Source organism: Manis pentadactyla, chromosome 4 (assembly GCF_030020395.1).
Source record: "Manis pentadactyla isolate mManPen7 chromosome 4, mManPen7.hap1, whole genome shotgun sequence".
In the NCBI taxonomy this organism is placed as follows: Eukaryota; Metazoa; Chordata; class Mammalia; order Pholidota; family Manidae; genus Manis; species Manis pentadactyla.
The window spans coordinates 53,715,589-53,735,980 of NC_080022.1; the positions used below are offsets into that span (position 1 = coordinate 53,715,589).

The window sequence follows — 20,392 nt, forward strand, 5'->3', positions numbered from 1 at the left end:
AAATAAAATATTCTTGAGATTATCCTGGAAGTTGTTGAAAATAAGAAAAGCATGATTACTATTAAAGAATTTTTTTTCCACACAGGAACCTCCTAATTTACAACCTCTAACCTAACATTTTGAATTTAACTGTTCTCTACTAGGAACAAAATAGGCTTCTTCACATTTGGCCCATAACTTAACAAAATCAAAAGTACTGTTGTGAATAAGTCTTGTCTAACCGAAAGCTTTTTGCATTTGTGGTTCACTACAGCATCTAATCTGATTCCAACTCAAACAACTGTAACAGCTGGAATGGGCATGTTACCATTCTTTCCAAATCAGCACATTGCTGGACAAGCTGGGCCAGGGCACAGGAATACTCAGGAGAAACAGCCAGCCTCGCTGGGGAAGACAGAAGGAAATTTCTCAGGGTCACAGGCTTATCTTCAGAGCTTCCCAAACCTTACTGCTGGAGGCTTGCTGACAGGACACCATAAGCAACAGCAAAGTCCACCAAAAGGCACAGAGCTAAGTTCAGGGGTAAGAAAACTGTGTGTGTGTTCATACATACACATACACACATATACACACATACACATGTACATATGTGTATTCTACATATACATGTATACTACACAGAAATGTATACACATACAGATAATTCCTTTTCATTTTATCTCAAAATATTCTAATTCTAGAGTATTGTGATTTTTGGTTATTTTGCAGGGAATATAATTTATGAAATATAAAGCAATCTTTTTAAATTTCAAAGGAAGTTAATGTACTTAAAATATATAATATGGATTGGTTAGAAACTAGATAATTGCTGTAATAAATCAATGACATAATGACTCATAGTGAACATTTATTTATCATAATAGTCTGATGTTTTAGCAATGTCATATTAACCAAAAATAATTTAGCAGATGCTGGTGAGCATTGATAATGTTATTGTAGAAGTGATTCCTCTTCCTGACAATAGGGGCTTGGACCAGGTAACCTCAAGTTGTTTTCCAAGTATGTAGGAAAATTTTGGACTTAGTTAAATAATTAATTTAACACAGCTTTAGATTTTTATACCTGCAATTGAAAAAAATTTTATTGAGGTATATTTATGTTTCAGGTCTACAACATGATTGGATATTTGTATATTGCAGAGTGATTGCCACAATAAGTCTAGTTAATATCTGTTAGTTTTTCTAATCTTACGAAGAGAACTTGTGAGATCTAGTCCCTTAGCAACTTTCAAATATGCAGTACAGTATTAACTGTAGTCATCAGGTAATACATTATATCCTCATGACCTATTTATGTTAAACTGGAAGTTTATTGGCAATAAACTTTTGACCCCTTTCACCTATTTTGCCAACCTCCTCCCTGCCTCTGGCAGCTGCCAATCTGTTTTCTGTATCTATGAGATCAGTTTTATTTGGTTTGATTTGGTTTTAGATACCACATATAAGTGAGGTCATACAGTATTTGACTTTCTCTGTCTGATTTCACTTAGCAAAATGCACTCAAGGTCCATCCATGTTGTTGCAAGTAGCAAGATTTCCTTCTCTTTTTTTAAGGCTGAATAATATTGTACAATATGTATGTATGTATATATATTTTGCATATGGACAACTCATTTCCCAACACTTTGTTAGAGAGACTATCCTTTCCCCATTATGCATTCTTGGCACCCTTGTCAAAGATGAGTTGACCACATATGTGTGAGTTTATTTCTGGGCTCTCTACCCACTTGATCATGGATACAATCCTTTTAATGTGTTGTTGAGTTTGAGTTGCTAGTGTTTTGTTTAGAGTTACTAGTATTTTTGTTGAGGCTTTTTGCATCTATGTTCATCAGGGATATTGGCCTTCTTTTCTTACAATGTCTTTGTCCTGGCTTTGGTGCTGGGGCAATGCTGGTCTCACAGAATGAGTTAAGAAGTGTTCCCTCCTCTTCAATTTTTTGGAATTGTTTGAGAAGGACTGGCATTAATTTTTTTTTAAATGTTTAGTAAAATTCTCCAGTGAAGCCATTTGGTCAAGGCTTTTCCTTGCTGGGAGACTCTGTATTTATTTTTTTTAATTTTATAAGTGATTGGCATTCATAGGCTAGAGTGGAGAACCTCTGAAACAGATGTAGTCTGATGTTTTAGCAATCTGAGTATTTTAGAAACAAAATCTGAGACATCTTTGCTGGTTACCTTTCCCCTGCTTAATCGTTGGAATTTCTCTTGGGTACTGTCCCCTAATCATGTAGTATGCTCTCCTTTGACATATATCTAATGGTTTTGGCTCCTACCTGTAATCTTACAGTTCCATCTTAGGTTTCTCTTGAGCTTTCATATCTCCTTGACAGAATTTCTTAATGTTCCTGTTGTACTCATTTTAGTATTTCCAGTGCATGCCACGGTGCCTGGAGTGTAGTCCAGTGTTCAGGAGACACATGTAATTGACATACCACAAGCAAATCTGATTTCTTTGGGGCTTATGAAGATGTACAAGACAGATTCCTGTATCCAAATACAATAGTATTGGCCAATAAGGAATATAAGGAGCTCTAATTCTCAAATATAGAAGTAAGCCCCTGAGATTATACTTTCTTCATTCTGTTTAGGGAACAAAATAAAAATTAATTTAAAATGAGAACTTAGCTACTAGCTATAATTTTAATTACAGAAACCTGGATTGGGTCTTCCTTAAAAAGTATCAGAAAGTGAAAAGTAAAAAGTTCTGTCAGACAACTATGAAATACTGATTAATACCAAAGAATCAGTCCATGATTTTGTCATCTTTTGCTCCCATTAAAGAAATATTAGCATCCTTATACCTAGTTATATAAGAATATACAGATACCATGTATTCTTAAGAAATGTGAATTTCTAGAGCTGTCATCTAAATGTAGAGTTGGATTTTATTAAATCCACTTATTTTGTAGGATATTATTTTTAGTACCAGAGATAAATCAACTTTGCTTTGTTATTTGGCTGTGGCCATACAATGTAAAATAAAATCCTTAACAAGAAAATGTTGATGACAGTATTTCTGGAAATAAGGTATGGGATTTGTTTTTCCTCATGAAGGTGAATTCTTTCCCAGTTTAAGTGAGAAGGTTGTACAAGATGGCCTTTAACTCTACTCCAAGTTCTATGGTTTTAGAATTTAAAAAGAAAACTAATTGAAAAATAATAGACAGGATCTGATCATTTTAATCAATATCCAGACATAATGTCATAACTACATATCTTCCAACATTAGGTTCCGCAAATTTTTATGACGCTACTGAAGAACAACTATTTCTCTATTTCTGCATTTTTATTTTCTGATGCTTTATTAAGCACCCACTCTTGTTTTTGATAAATAGGTTGCCTCTAAGAATCAGACTTCACTACTGGGAGAACCGCCAAAAGAAATCCGGCTCAGTAAAAACCCATACTTGAACTTGGCGAGTGTGTTACCCAGTGTGTGCTTATCTTGTAAGTGAGAGCTTAGTATTAATATTTTAGAATTTAACTGAATCCTTTCCATAAAAAATTATTTTAACTTAATGGAAGCAAATAATGCCTAATGACCAATTAAAGCCTAAATTATGACCTCAGTCTTTGAACTGAAAGAGTAACTAAAATTAAGACACTTAAAATGAATTCTGTTTTATTTAAGGAAGGTACTTTTATAATATTTATTAAGCATATAATCAATTTATTGAATTACCATTGAATCATAATTGAAAATAATTAGGCAAAGAAATTATTTGGCAATATTGTTAATTCTTTACAATACATTCAGAATTGTATTTCTAAAACAGAGTTTTAAACCTCTTAAGTAATCTAATATATCCAGAGTATTTGCAAAATACTCCAAAATATATGAGCTATTAATAATTGGCAGAAATGGAATCCTCATATACTTTTTTGGAGGACCTCCTCAGACCCTCAATTAATGTAAATTAGCTATTAATTCAAATGTAGGTTTACGAGAAACTGCAAATTTGATGTGCTTTGTTTTATAGTGCACTATTATATAATGTTTATAAGCACTGTGGTGCTTTAGATACAATACTAGGTGTCAATAGTGAAAACCAGGACAAAGTGCCTCAGTGTTCCTCATTAGAGAAATAATTAAATAAGTAAATAGCTCATCATAAAGTGAAATGCTGTGCAACTATTTTTTAAAATATTTGAGCAAGAGTTGCATGTACTAATATAAAATGATCTCTAAAGCAAATGCATGCATAAAATGATTCCATTTATGTTTATTTAAAGCCATATATTCTTACATGTACATATTTGAATGTGTAAATGCATAAAGTAAATCTGGGAAAATAAATTCTAAGTTATTACCTCTGGGAAAAGAATAGGATTGAATGAAGAGAGATGAAAAATGAATTTTGTTTTTAATATCCATTATCTGTATCTTATGCAGTATCTTCTTGAACCTAATTTTGTATCCTCTTGAATATAATTCTTTTGAAAACCAGAAAAAAACTTTAATGTGCTGGTAGTATGTCTATATTTTTAACTGGTGTAAACATTGATGTTTACAACCATTGCATTAACAAGAGTGGTGAGTTTACATTTTACATATCTTGCTTTAGAGATTAGAGATATATATGTAAATATTTTCATCCAAATTAATAACCCATAGGTCAGGCCCCCATTTTCAGTTGTTTTAAATGGATGAGACAGAATCATAAACTATATATATTTCCCCTGGAGATAATAAATTAGATACATACTGGCAAACTAAAATTTGTCTCCCATTTGAGAATATGCTGAATTAATGAGTTTTGTACTATACTTATAATGAAACAACCTAACTAAAATATATGTATTGATGGGGTTTTTGTTGTTTTTTTAGCCCCTGCAAATAAAAACACTCTGCAGAAGACTGGAATTGCAAACAACATTCTGGATGCAATCTCTCAGGGAAATGAACCACAACACACATTGGAAAAGTGCATTGCTTACTCTCAACCTTGTGGTGATTATGCCCAGGTAAATGATGCTCAGGATTTGATGATACATACAAACATGGTTCAACTCTCTACTGAATTCATTATGAAATTGTGATCCCTGTAATATCACAGGAAAGTAAAATTAATCTACACCGTATTTCTTGCTCGCCATTTGGAATTCTACTTTGCACTAAATATTTACCTCTCATTGTTTACACTAGTGGTCAGCAAACTACAGACCAAATCCAGCCACCACCTGTTCTGTAGTAAATATTTACTGGAAAACAGCCACATCCATTCATTTACATATCCTCTTTGGTGGTGGTGTGCTACAGTGGCTGAGTTGAATAGAAAAAACAGACTATATGGCCCACAAGGTTAAGTATTTGTTATCTGGCTCCTTTTACAGAAAAACTCTGCTGACCTTTGGTTTACACCAGTGTAGACTTAACTCAAGGAAAAAATGTCACTTCTCTTCATTAATGCTATCATTAAAGAAACAGGATTGTAATTACAGGCACTGTTATGTTAACTTTTATTTATTTATTTTTTTGAGTTACAGTTGATATAAAATGTTATGCTGGTTTCAGGTACACAAAATAGTGATTTGACATCTATATGCATTACTAAATTGCTCATACTGTAATATTAATATCTTTGTATAATGACAGATGGTAACTAACTTATTTTTTCAAGGAAGAACCAGTTCATAGTTTCATTGATATGTTGGATGCATAGTTATTTATAATTCTTATAGCTCTTTGTTGGACTGGTCCCTTAAATCATTATTTAAAGCCCTTGTCTCTTGTTACATTCTTTGTTTTGAAGTCTGTTTTGTCTGAAGTATTGCTACGCTAGCTTACTTTTTCACTTCAATTTGCATAGAATATCTTTTTCCGTCACTTCACTTTCAGTCTACACATCTCTTTGGGTTTGAAGTGAGTTCCTTGTATGCAGCATATAGATGCGTCTTGTTTTTTAAGCTATTCGGCCAGCTTATGTGATTTGATTGGAGCCTTTTGTCCATTTACATTTAAAATAATTATTGATAGGTGTGTACCTATTGCCATTTTGTTAATTGTTTTCTGGTTGTTTGTATAGTTCTTTATTCCTTTCTTGTTCTTTTCCCTTGTGATTTGATGACTTCTTTAGTATTATGCTTGCATTCCTTTCTCTTTATTGTTTGTATATCTGTTAAAGGTTTGGGTTTGTGGTTACCATGAGGTTCATATATAGCATGCTATATAGAGCAGTCTAAAATAGGTTGATGGTCACTTAAGTTTGAACACATTCTAAAAGCACTACTTTTTTCTTATTTGTCCCTCTACATTTTATGTATATGGTGTCATAATTTACATAATTTTATTTTGTGTGTCCCTTGACTAATTTTTCCTTATATAATCGATTTTGCTGATTTTGTCTTTTTAGCTTCATGATAGCCATGTAAGTTAGTTTGGTCTGTTACCTTTACTGTATATTTGTTTTTACCCATGATATTTTTTTCCTTTCCTAATTTTCTTAATCTCTAGTTATGGTCTTTTCTTTTCCACTTAAGGAAGTTACTTTAACATTTCTTATAAGGCTGGTTTAATGGTGATGAACTCTTTTAACATTTGTTTCTGGGAAACTCTCTCCTTCAATTCTGAATGATAACCTTGCTGGGTAGAGTATTCTTGATTGCAGGGTTTTTTTTTCCTTTCAGTACTTCAAATATATCATGTCACTCCTTTCTGGTCTGTAAAGTCAGCTGATTCCTTCATGGGATTTCCCTTCATGTAACTATCTGCTTTTCTCTTGATACATTGAAGAATCTCTCTTTATCTTTCATCTGCTGTTTTTATTACTATCTTTGTATGGACCTCCTTGGGTTCATCCTGTTTGGGCCTCTCTGTGCTTCCTGGACCTGGATATTTGTTTTCTTCCCCAGGTCAGGGAAGTTTTCAGCTCTTATTTCTTCAAATGACTTTTCTTCCCCTTTCTCTCCCTTCTCCTTCTGGGACCCCTATCATGTGTGTATTGTTTGAAGTTGTCATAGAAATCTCAACGTCTTTCCATTTTTTAAATCCTTTTTTCTTCCTGTTTCTCAGCTTCATTGCTTTCCACTACCCTGTGTTCCAGATCACTATTCTGTTTTTCTCATCCTCTAATCTGTTGTTCATTCCCTCTAGTGTATTTTTCATTTCAGTTATTGTATTCTTCAGCTTTGACTGATTCTTTTTGAAATTTTCTACCTCTTTAAGTCCTTGAGTTCATCCACTCTTCTCTCCAGTTTGGTGAATATCTTCATGATCATTATTTTGAATTGTTTATCAGATATATTGCTTATCTTCATCTCCATTTCATTTAGCAATTTTTCTGGCATTTTTGTCTTGTTCTTTCATCTGGAACATGTTCCTCTACCTCCTTATTTTGTCTGGTTTTCTGTGTTTATTTCTATGTACTGTATAGGTTGGCTATGTCTTCTGGTCCTGACAGCAGTGGCCTTATGGAGTAGGCATCCTGTGGTGCCAGTAACACAGTACCACTGCCTCCCAGGACTGGGTGCTGCGGGGGTGTCTCTTGCGTGGGCCCTATGCACCCTCCTGTTCTGGCCGAGTCATGACTGCTGTTTTGGGCTGGTAGTAGACTGGCCCTCAACTTGCGGTCAGTAATAGCCTAGGGGCTACTGTGGTTGCACTAGTTTGCGAGGCTCATTCTAGGTGCAGCTGCCTCAGAGACTTGGCACAGACCTTGCTAGTGAGCTGGTGGTCAGCTGGCTGCCAGCAATGACCAGTGTGTCCACTACTAGTGTGCTGGTGGATGCGTTAGCCCCTCCCCTCTCTAAGAAAGTAGACTCTTTGGTGGGGGCCTGCTGGACCAAACATGGTAGGTGGGTCAAGTCCAAAGGGAATGTTGGTGTGGAGTGAGCATTACTGGCAAAGTAGATGGAAAGTGTCAGAACAGGCTTCTGCAAACTTCCAACCTGCTGGGCTGAGGAGGACTTGAAAAATGCCATCTGCCAGCCCCATCTCCCCTGGAGAAAGCTCCTGTATGCCTCCACCCCTCTGGTACATGCCCTGAAGTTAGTATACCTCCTTTCAAACTGCTGCTTCTGTGTTGGGTTTCTCAGGTTGATTGGCAAAGCATCCTGGTCCTCCCAGAACAGAGATTTGGCCCCCTGCCACCCTGCAGCTCTCCCTGACATTAAGCCTTACTGATTTTCAAAGCTAGGCATTATGATGGCTCATCTTCCTGGAGTAGATCCCCATAGCCAGGTGTGCTGAGATGTGGGGATTTTATCATCTCCCCACTCTAAGGCTCACTCCCTCCTGTGTATGGGTTGGGATGGGGGAAGGGTTTGGGTCCCCACTGATCCTGGCTCTGCCCCTTTGTCCTTCTCAGTGTAGGCTTTCTTTTTCGTTAGGCTGTGGAAGGTCTGTCCTGCTGATGCTCAGGTTGTTTCAGAGTTAGTTGTATTAGATGTAGTTGCTGCCTCCGTGTGAGGAAGTTATCACAGTGACCCCCTATTCTTCTACCTTTCCAGAATCCTATGCCAACTTTTAAACTAATCAATGGATAACATAAAAGTATTATATTAAGAAGATGTAGTATCTCATTACTTAAATATGTCGATTTTGTTTTGCCCTTTTCTCCTTCAGGTTATTCTTAGTGGCTTCATCTCAGAGTATATGTCATGTTAGCAGTATATGATTATAATAATGAGAGCCTTATAATTAAAAATTCAGATTCTTTGTATTTTCCCAGAACATTCAACTTCTTCTCAGCTCTCTCCTATCTGTGGGAGCAATGCCCCCACTTTGATTTCCTTAGAACAACTGTGTACCTCACTTGTCTCTCATAAACTTAGAAAAGACAATCTGTGTGAAAATTCACTGTGAACAATTGATGCTTGATTGTGCTTTTATGATAAGGTACTAGAAGCCCAGGCCAAATAGATTCTGTAGAAATGGTGCTGCTGGATATTAGAAAAATATACAATAAAGTGTCTTATATCCCTGTGGAAAAGATGGAGAAATTTTGGTTGGAAGATGGTACAGTTAGGTGGCAACATACTTATATTTAAGGATTGGGAATGGTGACTTGGTGCAGCCTGGGAGACATTCTTTTATATGTGTGTTCCATAGACTCCATCTGTGTTCCTAATAACATTGTAAGTAATGATTTAGATAAGGACATTAATTTTATGCTGATTATGTTTACAGGTGACAAAAGCCAAGGAAATAATAAGAAATATGTAAAATCATTTATGAATAATTTATAGTTGTGAAAATTAGAAATAGCTTATATGTCCAACAATTGATAAGACTAAACCAATTATGTCATATAAGGAAACACAGTGCAAATACCAAAAATGATGTAAAGCAGTATGTAACCACATGTAAATGTTTCACAACCTACTGTTAACCTAAAAAATTTAGAGAATACAGTCCTGTACAATTCTAAGTTTTTTGTTTATAAAGAAAAAGTTTACTTTTAGAAAGAGGAGGAAGCACAATAAATCTTTAAAAACTTATTTAAACGTGTGATTTAATTTTTAAGTTATTTTTTGTCCTTTTCGTTTTTTTCTCGCTTGAAATTTGTGTTGCTTTCTCACTTGGCAGTTTTGCTTATTTGATTACTGTGGTTTATTGTACGCTTACCATATGCACAGACACTTTCCCATTTGCACATGGAGAAATCCTGTGGTAGAGATGCCTTCCGCAGTGCCAGCCCTCTTCCTTCCCAGAGTGCCTCCGAGATGTGAATCCGCCCAGGCGCTGTGTCCGCTCAGACAGCCCCTGCTTCTACCTCATGCTTGTTCATCAAGTGGGATTTGTACTTTTTCTTGTGTTCTTTCATCCTTATAAAGTAATCGGAATTAAATGTTATGAATGGAATAAAATAGCTAGAAAAAAGTCATGTTTTAGGAATTTCTCCTGTTTCGACTTCTGAAATAGAGGAAGAGGTCTAAGGGAAAGAAACTAACATTATTTGTTTTGTTTTAACTTGCTATATGCTTTGCAGTGTAGGCAATTTATTGTTCTAACAGTGCTGTGAGACTTAAATGACCACCTTCACACTACAAGTGGAAAAGCATCAGAAAGTAAATAATCTTCACAAGGTTCTGCAGTTAGTAAATGATTTCTGTGATTCCAAAGTCTACATTATTTTCATTGTACCATGAAGGAGTTTCTTCAGGCATGGAATTAGTGCCTCGTAGAAACTGGTTTTTCATTTGTTTCTTTTTTTTATTGGCTGCCCTGCCTAAAGATTAGGAGAGACAGACATATCAAGGTATATAGATGGATATAATAATGCCTATTTCCACTATAACCATATATTTAAAAATCTGAATTGCCATTCCAGTATTAGTGAAGTTGCTGTTTCAGAGTATCTCTTTTGCAGACAACCATTATTAAAACTGGAGTGCTATGAAAGACAAACAGCTATTGGAAGTCCCTGCAATATGACCAAAAGGCAGGCAGAACTTGAAGGGGAATCAGTACTTGAAAGAGAGAAACTGCACAGATGAGATTTTTGTTTCTGTTGCCTTTTGCACAATACCATCCCATAGTTTATGGAGAGTTAGTGGCTGATGGAGTCAAGAGGATAGAGTTGAGGATATTTAGCAAGGCTGAAAAGTAAGGGGGAAGGTCCCTGAAAAAGGGAATTGCAGAGAAAGGAGCCTCAAAATATGTGTGCAGACTCAGCCCAAATACACTTGACTGGCTCCTGAACTATGTTTGTGTGCGGGAGACTGCAGGGGTCTTGGTGGGGGAACAGTAGCTAGAGGACTGAAAGAACTGAGATGAGATTCAACCCCTTGCCTGCTCAGAAGAAACCGAATTTGGAGTTTGAATTCAGAGTTAACTGCTTCTTACAACAAAAATCAAAAATCTTCAGATTATAATATAATCTGTAGTCTCTATCATATATCATCCACAATGTCCAGTAAATAAAAATTACTAGGTAGTTGAAGAAACAAGAAAATGTGACCCACAAAGAGGAGAAGCAATTAATTGAAACTAGCCCCAAGATAATCCAGATGTTGTTCTTAGTAAACAAAGATTTATTTGAAGGAGCCGTTATAATAAATGTGGTCAAGAAGTTAAAGGACAATGGTGTCATAGTGAACAGATAGGAAATTTCAGCAAGAAATACAAACTAAAAGAGTACAGAAACTCTACAACTGAAGAGTGGTGGTGTATCCAAAAAAAATAGAGAGTGGATGGGCTTAGCAGAAGATTGGAGAAGGCAGGAAAAGACAGGTAATTAGCATAAGAACAAATCAAAAGAAGTAATTAAATCTGAAGAACAGAAATGAGAGTGAAAAGCAATGAACTGATCCTCAGGGACCTAGAGGATAGTATCAGACAATCTAAAATATGTGTTAAGTGGAGTCCCTAGAGGAGAGATGAAAGATAAAGGTAAAAATTTTCCAAAATTTGGTTTGAGAAAACCATACGTATCTAACAGGCTCAGACACTTTCTCTGCAAAGCAGGGTAAATAAAAACAATTTTACTTAGTTCATCAGTTAATATGATGAAGACTAAAGTAATAAAGAGATTGAAAGCAACCAGATAAAAGTAACACTACCTTGTGGCAGAGCTTCTCGTCTGTGGCACCGTTGCCATAGTATCCTTGTCCTCTGCCCGTTTGATTGCCCCCCCCCCACGTGCGAATCACTGTTAAAACAGCTGTAAGTATGTGGGTAAGTAAATACCATATGTTTCCTTTTAATTTAAGAAGGAAAATTATAACATTCTATTGTGTTTCATGTATGTAGATACAATATATTTGACAACAATAGTATAAAGGACAGTGTGGGGTGGATAAAATTATGGTTGTGGGGTTAATACATTTTACATGAAATAGAAAAACAGTAACTCTAAATTGACCATTATAAGTTATGGGATGCCTATTGTAATCCATAGAGCAACCATTAAAAACAAATATAAAGCAGTCTAGCTAAAATGTCAATAGTTTAATTACAAGGAATTCTAAGAATGTTTGAGTAAGTGAAATGTCAGGAAAGGAGAATAAACAGGATGAATAGAAAACAAGTAGGTAAGTGGTAAACCTAAACTAAATGATAATAATTAAATATAAGTGGACTACATGTTCCAATGAAAACAGATTTGCAGAACAAGGCAAGAGTGTACACTTTTACCACCTACAGCCACCGTTTCACAGGAAGCTTTAGTCAGTGCAATAAGGTTTTTAATAAAAAGTTATGAAATAAGAAAGAAATTATAAAACTGTCTTTCTTTACATGTTGTAATTATTTACATTAGAAGTCCTTAAGAATCTAAAAAGCAGCCACTAAAATTAATAAGGAAACTTTGCAAAGTCGCTAGAAGGGCAGTAAGTAAGTCAACTGTATTTCTATATACTAGAAACAAACAATTGGAAAACAAAGTTTAAAACTCCATGTACAACAACACCAAACATGAAATACATAGTCAATTAACAGATTATTTGTAAGGACTCTACAATGAAATCTGCAAGATGTTGCTAAGAGAAATTCAAGAAGATGCCTATGAATGGAGAGTTATACTATTGTTCATGGATTGGAAGAATTAATATCAGTAATATATCCTTTCTCCCCAAACTGATCTGTAAATTCAGTGCAATTCCAATTTCTCAGCAGTCTTTTTCTTAAATAGAAATTGATAAGCTGAACTTTAAAATTTTCATTGAAATGCAAAGGAACTACATACAGTATCCAGAACGATGTCGTACAAGACCAAAGTTCCATATGACTTCAAGATTTTCTACAAAGTCACAGCAATCAAGCTGTGTGATGTTGGTATGATAGGCAGACAGGTCAGTAGAACAGCACAGTGAGTCCAAAAATAGACCCATACTTAAATAGTGGCTTGATTTTTGACAAAGATGCCAAAACAACAGGTAAAGAATAGAAATGTTAGAACAATTGATTATCAATACTAGAAAGCATGAACCCTGATCCTTGCCTCATACTAAAGTTAATATGCAGTGGATGATAGGCCTAAATGGGAATCCAGGCCATAGATGACACCAAAAGTGGAACAATAAGAACCTGCAAACATTCCTCCATAAAAACATCAATAAAACTGGCAAAAATCATCAGAATCAACTTACAGAACTCTGGAAATTAATCAAAGGCTTGCAGCAATCTGGGGAGCATTTATTTGTGGAAAACTGCTGAATCTTGGCAAAAACAGCTAGCTTTATGATCTTCTAACCTACCCTATCCTGTTCTCATGTCTCTTCTAACAGCCCATAATCACAGTGAAAACCAGGCGGCTCGGAGCCACCGGGTGGTGGGGGCAGGAAGGGGCTGGAGCTCCTGCAAAGGCTGGTTCCCAGAGACCTGTCATTTGACCTGAGTGCTGGTTCCCTAGAAGACCCCACTTGCAAGGCTCTTCTGTTTGACCTGACCCAGAGCTCGACCAATGTGAAAAGGTTTTTCCCCAGGGGAGTTTGCCAAAAACATCTAGAGAAAACTGTTCAACTATGTGACTGCCTGCAGCAGTAGACAATATTTGGGGCAAAGAATAGGCTAACTAAAAAGCTTTAAAGGAAAAGTGGAGAATTAGTAAAGCCCCCAGGGGCTTTGAAAAGCTCTGACATATTCCTGGGAAGCCTACAAGGCCATGTGCACATGCTTGGGGAAGACCTGAGAAGGCCCTACAAACCTCATTTCTAGAAGTGACGGTCAAGGCAAAGTTGTCAGATGCCTGGCTGGGTGCTGAAGGCATGGTTCAGCCCATACACACAGAACCCTTCAACCACGTGTGGGACACCTGTTGGTTCCAGGTGTTTAAGAGAATCTGTGTCCAATCATCAGCTGACCACTGAGCTAACAGTAGTCTTGGGTGTCCACACAACAAAGAATACAGGCTTTATAATTAGTTCAGAAGTCACTAAACAAATAACAAACAGTAATAGATTTTGAAGAGGGAATACAACCTGATTGCCAGAGTTGCCATAGATACGATTTTAAATAGCCAGTGTTCAACAAAAAAAAAATCATGAAACATGCAAAGGAATAAAAATATGGCCCATAAACGGGGAGAAACAATTCAAATCACGCCTAAGGAAACCCAAACATTGGATTTACAAGAAAGATTTAAATCGCCTATTTTAAACGTATTCAAAGAATGAAAGGAAACCGCATCTGAGACACTAAAAGAAAGTATAAGAAGCAAATGTCTCATCAAATAAAAAATAGTACCAGAGACATTATTAAAAGGGACCAAATGGAAGTTCTGAATTTGAAAAGTACAACAATTGAAATGAAAAATTCACTAGAGCACAGCAGTGGAGTTGAATAGGCAGAAGAAAGAATCAACATATTTTGAAGATAGGTCAATTCAGATTATCCAGTCTGAAGAATAGGGGAGTGAAGAAAAATGAACCATAACAAGTACTGGCAAGGATGTGGAGAAGTTGTAGCCTTGTATGTTGCTAGGGGAATGTAAAATGTAGCTGCTTTGGAAAACAGTTCAACAGTTCCTCAAAATGTTAAACAGTATCATACGATCTAGGAATTCTACTCACACATATATCCCCAAGAGAATTGAATATGTATTTCCACACACAGCTATACATGAATTTTCATAGTAATGAATTCATAATAATGAATTAGCATTCATTATTCAGGATAGTCTAAAGGGAAACAACCCAAATGTCCATCAATTGATGAGTAAAAACAACAAAATGTGGCGTATCAGTCCAATGGGGTATTATTCAGCCCTAAAAGGAAAGGAGTTCTCATCCCTGGAGCAACAGATGAACCTTGAAAACACTGTGCTAAGTGAAACAAGCCAGATACAAAAGATCACATACTATCCCATTTAGATGAAATGTCTATAGCAGACAAATCCACAGAAGAGGTAAACATACAGTGGTTCCTGGAGGCCAGGGGAGTGGGGCTTGTGTGTGACTATGAACCAGGTACGGGGTGTCTTTGGAGTGATCAGTGCTCGGGAATTAGGTTGTGGCTATGGTTGCACAACTTTGTGAATATCAACAAACATTGGACTCAAAAAAAGAGGCCTTTACTAGAGAGTAGCATTTTATTCAGTGTTTTAGAGATCCTAAAAGTACTTTATAAGGAGAAAACAAGTTCAATCATTCAGGTCTAGTTCTAATTAGAAACCAATTTAAATTTAAAATGGGCTACCTATTCCATTTCTCTAGCTGATTACAATAATTAATGAGACTTGCCATCAAGCCAGTTATTTTCTCAGAAACTGCATTTCTTAAATATTTGAACTCTGAGAAAACTTAAATCAGAAGTAGATGTAGTTATTTTAAAGTTTGTAGTATACACTCTTAGCAGTGATTAACAGCATTGCTGTCCCTATATAATTACTGTTAGTTTGAATGTACAGATGGAGTTTGAAATGACAAGTTCTGAGGTAGAAATAAATAGATCTATGACGGGTGGTTGGAAGAAGCCTTTGAGCCAATTTATTAAACGTTAATTGAACACCTAAATTTAACATCTAATGAAAATATGTCAAAAACATGACATTCTTCTCTCCCTCTTGCAGTCAAGTAGGCAAAATAGTTCAGAATTTCTCTTAGGGAACTTCACAGTTGGGCATAGTCACTAGGTTTCATCTAAAGAATGACCTAAGAATTACTGGAGCTGTTTCATATGAGTATTCAAGTTGTGCTTTGGGGTTTTTATTCGACACTGACCGTCTGGGTAGCTGTTTGGTATGCCACACATTAGGAAAGTATTCTATCATCTACCTGCAGGTTATACTTCGGTGTTTGGTTCCAGGGGTCTTTCCTGCCAGGAAGCTAACTGTATAATGCAGGAAGTCAACCCCAGAATGTGTGAGGAGATGTGAGGGAGGAGGAAGCAGAGCAGAAAGGGCTGGATAGGTGATGCCTAAGCCTTTCATATATAGCCCGGTGCTGCCACCTAGTGGGGAAAATAATGCAGAAAGACTTGCCAGAAAGATTTTTCAGTGGACTGTGATAGATTAGCATCTAGTGTCAAATGCTAACTATATAAAAGATTCTGTTAAACCTAAACCTACTTTAAACAATAATTATGGAACCTCAAGTTGTCCTTGTATTAAGCCTAGACAATAATTTGAGAAGTACTTTTTAGAAGTGATTTTTGCTAAAAGCTCGAATTTTAAAAAGCAAGCATTTGAATTTTAAAGTTACCTTATTACTTTAAAATCTTTTGTCTGTAAACCAAGTCAGTTTTTTAAATGTTGAAAAACAATAAAGGAATAGTATAAATAAATCTGCAGATAGTTTTGAGTTGCTATTCTGACATGTTAGTCCAACTTTTCAAAGGCTTTTAATATTTTGGTTTTTTTAAAAGTACTTATTAAGCATACTTAAATCTAAGATACGTAATTTGTGCAACTTAATATTCTGAAACTAATGAGGTGAACAAATTTCCCTTTTTTATTTTTTGAAAGTGGTACAATGCCTTTTGGAGAATCAGGCATTAAATTCAAAGTTAAGACTTAACATTACTCCTATGAAGACAAGCAAGTAGCTAAGAAGCAAAAGTTAATATGAAAACTGAAAACATTTATGCAAATATATGTATATGAGGAAGACATTTTATTGTTAATGTCACAAAAGGAAGCATGATGGTTTTAAAATGTAACTGGAGAAAACAAAAGTTGTATTTCAATACAATTTTAGATATGAACTATGTTAATGTAGAAAGGTGAGGAAATTCATGTTTCTCTAGGTATAAAGTCCAATAGCTGGATTTGAATCTGTAAGAAAGGGATATTAGGGGTTTGATTTAGACTGTAGAGGAATCTACAAGAATCTAGTGCAGTTGTGCATTTTAGGCTCTCCATCCAATCTAATTCTGCTAAAGAAACAATACTTAGAAAAGGGAAAGTGGGGCTAGAGGTAGAGGTGAGACTGAGGAATCTTAAACAGGCAGAATTTTCTGAAAACCAATCTGATTTTGAATTTAGATGGCTGCAGGCTAACTTGTTATATGCCTTTCAGAAGAGCATTAATGATGAAGAAATATTTTTAATTGGGATGGTAGTAGATGACCCTGGTCAAATTCACTTTGGGCATTAACATATCTCAAAGGTTTCTCCCTGAGGTATAGTCTAGATTCTGTTTTCTTGAATTCTTATGAAAGCTTTTTAAATTATCCTTCAGTTATTGAAGTGAGCTTAAAAATTGAGCTTAAAACACATCGTATTAAACTTTAACAATCAAAAAATGAAATTGTGACATTCTTTTTCTGCACACACAGAAATAAAACTCTACATTTACATGAAGATAAAAAATTGCGTTAATAAAAGGAAGAAAATATTATCTTTTAAAAATCCAAAATAAAGCAACTGCATAGTTAAAAAATGGGTTCATAGTAAATGTATGCAAAAAAAAAAAGGATTTTAAAAAATAAGCAGATTAGAAAAATGAACACCAAAGAAAAATTGTGTTGGATTAACAGCTCTTAACATTTAATAACTTTGTGATTTTAGCCAAATCTGGGATTTTGTTTTCTCATCTATTCAGTGGAGATAATGCCTTTGCCTACTGCATATGGCTGTTAATGATACCATGTAGGATATCATAATAATTACATTTTATCAGTTTATATCTCTGCAGATGTACTGGCTTGGATATTTTTCTGATCTGATTTCCACCTAAATATTTAGAAGTGTATTATTAGAGCCCTATAGCTTCTCTCAATGTCTTTCTTTAGTGTCTCTAAAGAAAAACATGCCCCTTGAAATTGTTTTCTCAGATTTTCAAAGTATACCACTTTGTTCTTTCTCACCTATATATTCCATGTAAAATTTTAACCAAAAGTTTAAATTACATATAATCAGTGTGTTTACCCATTTGCAAATATCTAATAGCATGGTCAAGTTCAATAGCAAGACCCATGGCAAGACCCATGCCTTTCCCCCCACTCCATTTCCACAAATTTTTTATGTATTTGCTTATTCTTTCCAATTTCCAAGATCACTGCCAAGCCTGACATTCTAGTACCTCCATGACTGAGGCCGGGTTGTTTTTCCACTCATTTGCTGCTACTCTCTTCCATAGACCAGACACTCTTTCCCCTCACAGGCTCATGCTTTCCTGCTGTCTATGGCTTTGATATGAATTTCCCTAATAATAGTGATGTTGAGCACCATTCATGAACCTGTTGTCCATCAGTATATCATCCTTGGACAAATGTCTGTCTAGATCCTCTACCCATTTTATAATCAGTTTGTGTTCTGGCTGTTGAGTTGTCTTGAATTCTTTATAGATTTTGGATATTAGCCCTTTATCAGATACATGATTTGCAAATATTTTCTCCCATTTGGTAAGTTGCCTTTTCCATTTTGTTAATGTTTCCTGTGCTGCACAGAAGTATTTTGGTTTCATGTAGTCCCACTTACTTATTTGTGCTTTCTTTGCTTTTACTTTTGGTGTTAAATCTAAAATATCACCAAGACCAAGGTCAGTGAGTTTACTGCCAATGTTTTCTTTTAGGAGGTTTATGGTTTTAGTCTTAAATTCAAGTCTTTAATCCCTTTTGGGTTAATTTTTGTGTATAGTGTAAGATAAGTGGTCCAGTTTTATTCTTTTGCAGGCTTAGCTGATAAGTTTTCCCAGCATCATTTATTGAAGAGATTGTCCTTTACCTGTTTTCTATTCTAGGTTCTTTTGTCATAAATTAATTAGCCATATATTCATGGGTTTATTTCTGGGATCTCTATTCTACTCTATTGATCTAAGTGTCTATTAATATGTCAGTTCTGTGCTGTTTTGATTACCATAGCTTTATAATATAGTTTGAAATCAAGAAGATTGATGCCTCCAGCTTTATTCTTTCTCAAGACTTCTTTGGCTATTCAGAGTATCACATTGATTTGCAGATGTTGAACAACCCATGTACCCTTGGAATAAATTCCACTTGATCATGATGTATGGTACTTCTAATGCATTGTTGAATTTGGTTTGCCAATATTTCATTGAGAGTTTCTGCATTAATGTTCACCCAGGCCTTTAATTTCCTCCTTTTAAATTTCCTTGTCTGACTTTGTTATCAGGTAATACTTACCTTATAAAATGAATTTGGAAGGGTTCCATCCTATTTTTTGGAAGAGATTGACTTCAAATGTTTCTTAGAAATCATTAGTGAATCCATCTGGTTCTGAGTTTGTTGGAGGGTTTTTGCTTGCTGGTTCAACCTCCTTATTAGTAATTTGTTCAGATTTTCTATTCGTGATTCTGTCTATGTATATTGTATGTTTCTGGGATTTCATCTATATATTCTATGTTATCCACTTTGTTTGCATATACTTATTCATAGTGTCCCTATGTTCTTTTGTATTTCTGTGATTTCAATTTGTAATGTTTTCTATTTCCTTCATAACTTTCAGTCCATTCTCTTTTTTTCTTGGTTAAGTCTAGAAAAAGTTTATTTTGCTTATCCTTTCAAAAATCAGCTCTTAATTTTATTGATCTTTTCTATTTTCTTTTTAGTCTCATTTGTTTGTGCTCTGATCTTTTGTTATTTCCTTCTGCTAGCTTTGGGCTTCTTTTTCTAGTTCCTCAAGGTGTAAAGTTAGGTTGTTTATTTGAGATCTTTTTTTCTTCATGTAGGTGTTTATTGCTATACACTTCCCTTTTAGAATTACTTTTTTTGTATACCATAACTTTTCCTATGTTGTGTTTCCATTTTCATTAGTATCAAGGTATTGATTTCCCTTTTGGTTTCTTCTTTGACGCACTGGTTGTTCAGCAGCATGTTGTTCAATCTCCACGTATTTGTCAATTTTCATTTTCTTATAATTGATTCCTGGCTTAATACCATTGTGGTTGGAAAAGATGCTTGATATGATTTCAGTCTTAAATTTATTAAGAGTTGTTTTGTGGCCTAGTATATGATCTGTCCTAGAGAATGTTCTATGTGTGCTTGAGAAGAATGTATATTAGATTTTGGATGGAATGTTCTGTGTGTGTGTTAGGTCTGTCTGGTCTAATGCGCAGTTCAAATCCAATGTTTCCATATTGATTTTTTGCCCAGATGGTCTATTGCTGAAAATGGACTACTGAAGTCTCTATTATTATATTGCTATTTCTCCCTTCAGAAATATTAATATTTACTTTACATACTTAGGCCCTGTTGGGTGCATAAATATTTACAATTGTTATATCCCCTTCATTAACTGACCCATCTTATATGACACATTGTCTCTCATTATATTTTTTTAGCTTAAAGTTTATTTTATCTGATGTAAGTACAGCTACCCTTGCTATCTTTTCATTTCCATTTGAGTGGAATATCCTTTTCCATCCCTTCACTTTAGGCTGTGTGTCCCTTAAGCTGAAGTGAGACTCATAGTCAACAGATAGTTGTCCATTCAGTCTCTCTATGTCCTTTTGATTAGAGAATTTTGTCCTTTTGTATTTAAATTATCCATAGTATGGACTTACTATTGCCATTTTGTCAGTTGTTTTTCAGTTGTTTTGTAATTCCTGTG

General features: G+C 35.2%; 1 protein-coding gene across 3 annotated transcripts in view; it reads left to right on the forward strand.

Annotated features, from left to right (window-relative positions):
* The window catches only part of RAVER2 (ribonucleoprotein, PTB binding 2), a 110,063-nt gene that overhangs the window by 84,340 nt on the left and 5,331 nt on the right, over positions 1-20,392 (forward strand). For 2 of the 3 annotated variants that reach the window (XM_036911305.2, XM_036911306.2), the window contains exons 9-11: positions 254-522; positions 3,338-3,449; positions 4,831-4,967. In XM_036911305.2, the coding sequence (XP_036767200.2) occupies positions 254-522; positions 3,338-3,449; positions 4,831-4,967 (518 nt within the window). Of the gene's footprint in view, positions 1-253; positions 523-3,337; positions 3,450-4,830; positions 4,968-9,578; positions 9,800-20,392 lie in introns of those variants that run through there. The other variant, XM_057500285.1, reaches the window with a different exon arrangement.